Source organism: Antechinus flavipes, chromosome 3 (genome assembly GCF_016432865.1).
Source record: "Antechinus flavipes isolate AdamAnt ecotype Samford, QLD, Australia chromosome 3, AdamAnt_v2, whole genome shotgun sequence".
In the NCBI taxonomy this organism is placed as follows: Eukaryota; Metazoa; Chordata; class Mammalia; order Dasyuromorphia; family Dasyuridae; genus Antechinus; species Antechinus flavipes.
This window is the reverse complement of record NC_067400.1, coordinates 198,192,065-198,202,383: the sequence shown is the minus strand read 5'-3', so window position 1 is coordinate 198,202,383 and position 10,319 is coordinate 198,192,065. Positions and strand designations below refer to the sequence as shown.

The 10,319-nt window shown below is 31.9% G+C and overlaps 1 protein-coding gene across 1 annotated transcript in view; it reads right to left on the bottom strand.

Moving 5' to 3' along the window:
* Window positions 1–1,712: 1,712 nt before the first annotated feature.
* The window catches only part of EPHA6 (EPH receptor A6), a 983,513-nt gene continuing 974,906 nt past the window's right edge, over window positions 1,713–10,319 (bottom strand). Inside the window, 2 exon segments of the mRNA XM_051984381.1 lie at window positions 1,713–3,647; window positions 6,702–6,851. Of these exon segments, the coding sequence (XP_051840341.1) occupies window positions 3,533–3,647; window positions 6,702–6,851 (265 nt within the window). The 3' untranslated portion in view covers window positions 1,713–3,532.

The window sequence follows — 10,319 nt, the reverse complement described above, 5'->3', positions numbered from 1 at the left end:
TATTTTTCACTGTCCCCAAAGAAAAAGCTATCCACCTAATAGAATGATGACTATAACATAAGAACTCCATATTGCATAATGCCCATAAAAAGAACTCTACTAAATATCAGAGATTGAATCATGCTTGAGTTCCTGGACAAAGTTGATCACAAAAAGTCTTATTTTGGCAATCCCTAATAAATCTATCTCCTTCAGAAATCTCAGTTTCTAGTATTGACAGAGACAGACATTGGATAACAGAGATCAGGGAGCAAATCTATTTTTATTTTTCCTGATGTGCTTTATTTAATAGTTATCTTATACAGAGCTCAAAGCAGATGCTCCATAAATATACAGAGGAGTATGAATTGGATTCTCTCTGCTTAGGAGAGGGGAAAAGTGGAAGAGGATTAAGGAAGTATACATGTTTGCTTTTCTTCCCTAAATTATCAGGGAAGAATTTCTTATGATCAGTAAGCTAACAACTACATGTTTTGAGTCCCTTCATATTTAGAGTAAAACATTGATTAGAAAGTCATAATGAATCTCTTTAGTATTTAGCATTGCTAAATACTAGGTATTTGAACATATCATTGGTTTTCTTATTTACTTTATCTCATTCTCAAACTTCATTGTGTTTATTTTTTCAAATAAACATGGACTAGTTATATTAGATAATGAGTCTTTGTAAAGCAGAATGAGAGCTGTTAAGGTATAAAACTCAATGGTGTGAATTCGTCATTATAAAGAATAGCTTAATGCATATGCATATTTCAATTATGTATGTTTCTTCCCCAAGGTTTACTTCTGATTTTTATGTAGGTTATTCATTGTCTTCTATTGAAAAATTCTATTCTGTGCTTGTTAAATAATTTTGATTTCTATGCATCAAATATATCCAGATTCAACATGTAAACATATATTTCTCAAATTTCTCTGATAGTTTGACTGTCAGCATGACTTCTAGGGCCAAATATCATAAGTGATAAACAATCTTTAGGAAAAATGGTGGATAATTATGATCCATGCTTAAATGGTTAATATTTCTGGTTAATTTTGCAGACCTACACTGTCCTCTGTCCAAGTTTTGGTAAAATATATACAATGAAATTTATTAAAAAATATATGGATCTAGAAAAATTCTGTTTTACTCAAAACTGGGCAAGTTTTTCTTTAGGATAGCTAGTAATTAAAAAATGAGTAAAAACCAACAAGACCTAGGATTATCCAAATTTTAAATAAAAGGATATTCTATAGAGATCCTTAACCTTAAAATCATTACAATTTGTGCTTACAGAATTTTTTAGCCAATTTATAGAGATTGATTTGACCTAGAGTATACAGAATTTGCTGGACAAAGGATAGTCTTATTGAAGATCCTCATCATTTCAACTTTCACTTTCAGATCACTTTTTTTCTCTTTTTGTTTTATAAAAATAAATATATTCTAAATTTGTTTATATTGTTATATCTGTTCTTAATGAATATATGTATATACTTAAAGGAAGGTAAATATGGAAATTATATTACTTCTAAATGTATCTAGGTTTGTGTAAATGCATCAAGCAGCCTGCATCTAGTTGAGATGCATGAACATGCAAAGGACAGCAGGAATACACGCCTAAGTTTTAGACTGATGCTGAGCTATTTCACATACACACACACACACACACACACACACACACACACACACACACACACACACACACACTTAACAATTGACTGATCACCCTGGTTTTGCTTTTGTTTTAAAATTATTTTAAGGACAACTTGCAAAGGCCATCTTCTTTCTATCTGTATTGCCTTGGTAAAGGAAGGGAAATTAAATGTGGTTGACAAAAAACAGGAGATGAATTGATAAAAGAAATTCCATTTGCAAAATCTAGTCTAATAGTATAATCAACAACATTTTAAAATGAAAAAGTGTTTATGATATTGAAGAAACTGGGGGCTGTTTCTTATGAGAATATTTTCCTTAGAAATTGTAGTTTAGGGAGAAATTTAGGAATTCGGTAAGGTGCTGTCCTCTCTGAGATTAAAAAAAAAAACTTATTTGGTAAATCTTTAGAACTCTTTCTTTTTTCTTTTTTTATTTCAGGATTGCTTTCTCATTCCATTTCTTTTTTACAAATCCCATTAGGAGAGTTAGCTTTTTGGTGATGTTTACTTTCTTCAATCTAGTCACAGCAGTTACTTTTCTAGTCTCACAGAAAAGAATTTTTGTCCTTAAAATAGCTTAAGAAACGGAATTATATTGATATGATGACTGAGCTTTAAGTCACTGAGAAAAGCATTGCACAAGTTTTTTTTGGTGTCCATTCAAAAGTAACCAGAATGATAAAGATAGTGCATTTTAGCCAGTCTGTCTCCTCATTAGTTATTATCTCTTCCAAAATACACAGGTTGACATACAATTTGCATATGATCATATGGATAGAGATACTCCCTTTGAGGCAGAAAAGTATGTTTGTATCATGTAAGATTTTGAAAATGTGGTTCACCATGATCATATTACCTTTAAAAAAATGATAAAAATAAAAAATCTTTAACATATTAATTAGTAACAGACAATAGCATGGTATCACTGTCTATTTTCATGGACCTCAGTATTAGTATAAAATAATTTTAAATTTTAAGAATGTCATTTCTATTTCATCCAAGGTATTTAAACAAAGAATAATTACTTTCTTTGTTTCTCTGATAATGATTCTTTCCCTCAAACTTGTAAAGGTAAAGCCAAAGCAGTATTTTAATTATATGTTCCCCAATGCTTCCCTCTTTCAACCTACATGGAAGCTATTAGTGCCATATGCTCATAGCTTTTCCAGGGATGATTTTAATAATGTACTTATTAAAAAATCAAAGGGAAAATGACAATAACAAACCACTATAATCAATGATATAGCAATTGGATGTTGGTTAAAAAAAGAAAGTGAAACACAGGGCCTTGGATGATTTAGAAGCATTGTTTTTCCTCTTCCTTTTCCCCTCCTCCCAATAGCTAAAAATAATGAGAATTTACCATATGAAATTATTGGTCACTTATGCAAAGAATCCTAGTATGATCAGGTACTATTTACCAACAGTTAAATTATTACAAAGTAAGATACAGTTAAATTTAGTTAACTATAAAATAAATATTTATGTCAAATTGGAAACTATATGATCACAAAACATGAGAAGAAATCAATTACTTTTTTTTTTGATCTATCATCAAACTCTACATAAATTAGGAAGCCACACTGGGCAAATGGGACATTACTTTCTATGACCATTTCCCAAATGTGATTATACAAAATTACATATCCATGCTGAGTTATTTACCAGTGTGTAGCGAGTCTGCAGTGGGCCAGTGTATTTGGCAAGTAACTGAAGGAAGAATTATGCAGTGTGATTAAAAATCCAAGTAAGAAGCATAAACATAAAATGTGTTAATAATCTGAACAGAAGAGTTGTCATTTGTGAAGTTAGGAGAATCAGAAGGAAGAAAGAAGAGAATATCTTCCATTTTAGAAATGCTGAGGCACAAAACATAGTTGTTTCTATACTACTTTCATACATGAAATCCCTTCTCCTGTATGTGCATCATGTGTAAACGTAAAGCCTGTATGCTGCTCATTATTCGTCTCTGGTGTCCAATGAGTACGACCCCAATTCTTCTAATATCACTGTGAGAAAAAGGAAAAAAAAAACAGGCCTAGTGATCTTAGGTGCATAAGAGAATTGGAGCATTTGCTAATCAAAGATGACTGATAAAAACAAAATGGAAACTCTAGAAAAAGCCAAGAAACAAATTAAGAAAACTTAGTGGTATATACATCAGAATATTCAAATTCAGATACTTGCACATTAGGAGTTCAGATATTTCAAGAAGTACAATTTAAGTAATTATGCAAATCTTATATGTCTCAATAGGGTATAAAAATCAGCAACTCTGGAACCTTGTAGAGTTTAATAAAGAATCAACTCATATAGATAAAGCCAATAATTTCCCCATGTGAAGCTTTTGACTTATTTAAATTATATGAATTTCTAGATTTTTCCATTGAATCCTTCTTCAGTATGCTCTTAAAGTGGTAAAGCATTCTCTCTCTTTATATTGACATTGACTCATTAATGGATTACTTTGGGGGAACAGCCATTCAACAAGTTCCTAATTCACTTAATAATATTATCATTTAGCCCTATAACATCTTGTCTATAAGAAAAGCATTAGAGATTTTTGCCATATACTTTGCTAAAGTCTAAATACATTATATCTATATTATTTCCCTAATCCATTGTTTCCTTTTAATCTAAAACTAAAATTTTAATCCACTGTTTCCTTTTAATCTTAAACTAATCACATCCTTCCCCAACTTTCTCTCTTTATTTTTGGTAGAAAGATCTCTTGATTAGATTCATACAAGTCCAAGAAAACATGGTTTAAAATTAATTTTTCTCAATTAACAAGTAATTTTTTTCTTTCTCTTTATCCCTCAAGAAGAAAAGAAAAAAAAAACCCTTTTAAGAAATAAATTGTTTTTGAAATGATTCAGGCTAATTCCAATAGACATGTGATTGAAGAGAGAGGACTATGGAGACTGAATGTGCATCACAACATTTCATCTTCTTAGTCTTTGTTTTTGTTTTTTGCTTGCTTGTTTTTTCTCTCTCATTTTTTCCCCCTTTTTGATCCGATTTTTTCTTGTGTAGCATGGTAAATGTGGAAATATGATTAGAGGAATTGACTGTATTTGATTTATATTGGATATTTGCTGTCTTGGGGAGAGGAGAGGCAGGAAGTGAAGGAAAGAGAAAAATATGTAAAACAAGATTTTGCCAGGGTGAATATTGAAAACCATCTTTGCATGTATTTTGAAAAAGAAAAAGCTATTGCAAAAAAGAAATTGTTTTTATTGGTTATTTCTGATACACTTCATTTTTGGTTGAAGAGCTCATAATTTTTATATTTAAATTGTGATCCAGAAGTATAAATTTCCTTTTTCATACACTTTCTCTTAGCCAATTGTTCAATGTCCAAATCTGTACTTTTTTCTGAAACCTTAATGTCTAACTGGCAGTTGTTATACCAACTCTACTTGTATTCCTCTTAAACTCTTTAGTTTTCTTGCCCAGAAATTCCTAACCTTTAGCTATGATTTCTAGAAACTTTTTTGCAATGCATTGGAATCCACATAAGTTACCTCAAATAGGTAGTACTCAACATATTTGATAAATCTTACATCCTGTATTCATATTCCAAGAAAATAGCAGATGTTTCTGTTGTTCATGTCAAGTCTTCAAATGGCTGCCTCATCTGTTTATAGATGCAGGACCGTGTTCTTTGAGCCCAAGACACTACTTCCTTGAGATATTGTCCCTCTGACTTCTCTAAAGAAGTTTCATACTTGTTAAACAGTTTTAACATAATCCTGATAAAGATGAGAATTTCTCTCTTTATACCCCTTTTCTTGTTGATATCTTCCTTGATGCCCTTATTTCATTCTTTCAAGAAACACTTCATTCTCCTTAATTTACTACTCTTATGGCTAATTTCCCTAGAGGCTATAAATGCTACTGTATGGCCATTTCACTTTCTCCTCTAAGATGGATACAATTTACATTTTGTGCAAACATAGGCATTAGATGGTACTGGCAGAAACACAGACACAGCACATTTTCTGCAGTATCCTGCATTATTTGTTTTGTTCTTCATATTTACTTTAAATAAGAACAATTATCTGTTAAGACTTAATATACATTCAGATAGTTGAGATAGTTACTATACTAAAAAAAGACAGGATAAAAGCAAAAACAATGAAAAATAATCGAATATATTACACAGATAGAACTTTAATGAAACTATACTTTGTATGTATATGTTTGTAAATATATATATATATATATACACACACACACACATAATATACACACACACACATATACTCAATATGATGTTGATAAATAAGAAAGAATTGATTAGAATTGGTTATTTTGTATGACTAATACTTGATTCAAATAACTAAATGGTATGAGTTCTGTAAGTTATGCATAACATGTTTTTCAGAAAGAAACAATTATAGCAATTATTTTATTTTATTTTTAATTAAGGCTTTTTATTTTCAAAATATATGTATGGATATTTTTTTAACATTCACCCTTGTAAAACCCCGTGTTCCAAATTTTTTCCCTCCCTTCCTCTCACCCCCTCCCCTAGAGGCAGTAATCAAATATATGTTAAACATGTGCAATTCTTCTATATATATTTCCACAATTATTATGCTGCACAAGGAAAATCAGGAAAAAAGAAAAAATAAGAAAAAAACCCAAAATGTAAGCAAACAACAGCAAAAAGAGTAAAAATACTATGTTGTGATCCACACTCAGTTCCCACAGTCTTCTCTCTGGGTGTAAATGATTCTCTCCATCACAAGACCATTGGAACTGGCCTGAATCACCTCATTGATTTTAAATAACCCCATGATGATTCAGAGAAAAATGTAGCCTTGGGAATCTATATTTGCTCAATATAGAGACTTCAGCATTACCTATTGCTTTTCAAAGTATTATGGAAGGCTAATTTCTACTTGGAGGGTTTCCAGAGGAAAGGATAGAGACTTGCAAATGTCATTTTAATCATTGGAATGGCAATTACAGCCACAGTGAACTAGGTATAGCATACAATTGTATAGATCTGTAGCAAAGCAAATAAATATGGTAGTAAGAATAGTGTCACTTACTCAGTGCTCATTCTTGAAATTAAATCCAAGGTTGTAAACCCTGCTGCCATAAAATTATTTTTATATTGGCCCATTTTAATTGAATCCAGCCAGTCACTGACTGAAACAAACAAAGGATATTCTGGGAGTTCACCAGGTGAATCTGGCATTCTGTAAAAACAAATTAAAAAAAAAAACAAGCAAATTATTTGAATCAGGTGAAGCAAGCTTTACTTTGTTTCTCTGGGTTTTTTTAAATGCTACTAAATTTAGTAGTTATTTTTTTTAAAAGGGACAACTTGCCCAGGGTCACATAGCTAGTAACTGTTAAGGATTTGAGGCTGGATTTAAACTCAGGTTGTCCTAAATCCAGGGACATTGCTCTACCTACTGTGCCATCTGGCTGCTACCATACCTTTTTCTTTAAATTTAAATTCAGAAATGATGTCAGAGGTCTTGTGCTTGAGTACTGCCACTTCTTATCTGTGCAAACTTGGGCATTCTGTTTCCTATCTCTGAGTCTCATTTTCCTCATCTATTAAGTAGGAATGATACTTGCCTATGCATTTATATGAGAATCATATAATATAAAGTACTATATGAATGTGAATTTTCATTACTATTAATACAAATCTTTCTCTCCAAACTCCATATTTTAGTCCTTTTCCTTTCTCAAATTATTCTATTTTTCTTAGGCCAAACATAAATTATTGTTATAATTTTTTTTTTATATGTTTACTTCCACCACTGTCACCAAACTACCTTCCACTATGTAACAATATACCCTGGAAAAACTTCACATTCCATAAACATTTATTCTCATTATTTCAAAGTATATGTGTAAACTTTTTAAATAATGTTCTGCCCAGTGGGAGTTTAATTAGTCATAGGCTTGATGTAAAATGCTTTACTAATTGTTTTGTACTCTTTGTTTTCCTACATCCTTATTCATTTTACATATTAATACTTTTCTTCTTTTTGATGATGTTTGCTAGATAAATACCATTCAAAATTTTTCAGCTAGTCAACAAGTACTCTCTTCAAAGTTACAAGTGACTTCTTAATTGTCAAATATGATGACCTTGTTTTAATTCTTATCCTTCTTGATCTTTCTGAAGTATTTGATGCTGTTAACCACAATTTTCCCCCTGGATTCTTTTTTCTCTTTGTTCTTTTCAGATCACTGTTCTCTTGATTTTACTCTAGAGTTTCCTGTGCTTTATTCATCATTTGTATCATGCCTCCTAATTATGAGTGTACCCCAAGGTTCTGTTCTGACACCTCTTGTTTCTCTACACTTTCTCAATGGGTGAATTTATTAATTTCCAAGTGTTTAATTATCCTTTCCATGCAGATGATTCTCTTTTTTTTTACTTTCTCTCTCTTCTACTCTTCCTCCTTCCTTCCTTTCCCCCCCTCCCTTTCCCTTTTTCTTCTCTCCCTCTTTTCCTCCCTTCTTCCCTTCCACTCTCTCTCTTTCTCTCTCCCTCCCTCTCTTTCTCTTTCTTTCATTCTCTCTACCCCTTCTTTCCCCCCTCAGTCATCTTGGACACTTTAAACTCATTAATCTGAAACATCTCAAACTCAACATGTCTATGCTACTAGGAAAACATAATATGGTAATAAGTATTAATAATACACCAAGAGTAATAAATAATACAAACATAAATATACATATATATTTACAATAGAGCTCTAAGAAGTATCCTAACCTGTTATGTCAGTAAGAATCATTTTTTAAAGTGTTTTTTTAAAAAATCTATGTTTCAGGGTAAACAAGAACTTTCCCTTTGGGAATGATTTATCTCTTGAATAGTAGTCTTTGACTGAGCAAGGTAAATGAATCAATTCATTTATTCAACTGGTTTGAATGTTTATTCTCTGGAAGGCTCTATTAGATGTTGCAGAGGATGGGAAAATTATATATAGCTTTTGTCCTCAGGAGTATAGATTCTAAGTAGAAATTTCTCTTCCATTCACTGTGGGATTAAAAATGACAAAGTTAAAAAAAAATGCAATAGATCAGATGACTAGAGCAGTGTCCATTTCTCCCTTCTATTAAATGATACCAGAAACCTTCTTGGCTTATAATCATTCAATGTGAAGGATGTGAGGAAACTTATTTCTGGGAGAATCATGATGACATTTAAAGGAAATGCCTTGGATTGACTGTGCTGTAATATGTGCAAAAATTCTATAACTAGTTTTTATTAACTAACCATGGGTGAAAGAGATTCTTTGATAAATTTTGGAGGTATTCACAAAGACCTGTCATTATTTGTGATCTTCTCTTGTCATTCTTGGGGGTAGATTGTTAACTCTTGCTCATGGTGAGATGAGAAACCATGTCATAAGGTCCTTCACTCACTTTGAGGCTCTGTGACAGCATGTGGGTCTGGACCTTGGGGCTCTGTGTTTATCCTTTTTCTGTTCTAGCTGAAGGGAGTAACCCTTCATAATCTTGTGAGTGAAAAAAGGTGGAAGAGATACTCAGTATTCAGAGTTTCAGAGTCCCAAAGCACAGATGAGATACTCCAAGGAACAAGGAGAGACCTTTAAGAATGACTTCTGAACCCAGCTCAGGGAAACTGAGATGAGCACTCATTCATATCACTTTTAGATTTGAATTTGGTGGGACAAAAAATTTATAACAACTGAAGCTACTTCTTCAGAGATTGGTGTAAGGTGGTATAGGGGAAAGTATACCTCTGGGTATATTACAAGAAATGTTTTATCTTCAAAGTAAATATCCTTTTGAAAAAGTTATTCAGTGTACTAAGTAAAATGAGCAGAATCAATAGAACATTGTACACAGTGACAACAAGATCATGTGATGATCAACTGTGATGGACTTGGCTCTTTTCAACAATGACGTGATTTGAGACAATTCCAGTAGACTTGTTATGAAAAGTGCAATCCACATTCAGAGAGAGAATTATGGTGACTGAATGTGGATCAAAATATAGTATTTTCATCTTGTTGTTTGTTTTGCTTGTTTTTTTCTTCTTCTTTCATCTGATTTTTCTTGCATAGCATGATTATGGAAATATTTTAAGAAGAATTACATATTTTAACCTATATCAGATTGTTTGCTGTCTTGGGGAGAGGACATGGGAGTGGGGAGAGAAAGGGAGAAAAATTTGGAATACAAGATTTTGCAGATGAATGTTGAAAACTATGTATTTGTAAAAATAAAGTACTATTTAAAAATTAATTGGCATGGATTAAATGATACTGAAGTATTTGTTGAAGACCCCTAAGAGTGAGAAATATACAGAGGTCCCAAATCAATGGAAGTAGAGAAAAGATATCCCAAACCTCTAAGGGTTAGCCCCCAGAACACTAAGAAGGGAGATATAGCTAGCTTGACCTTGAGAGTCAGAATACATTTATTACATTTATATTTAGCATTGGTATTTCTGTTTTACTTTCAATAGGTATTATCTAACAAGTAATACTATTAAAAATTATATCACACAAAATAAGAGATTCTCCCATTGTAAATTAGACACATTAGGAAATATATTGGAATGGTACATGGGACATATATCATCTCATGGTTTCCTGATTCTTAGAATGACTACTTGTGAACACTGCTTATGTCACTGAATTACTACATTATTGGTCAATGGTAAGCTC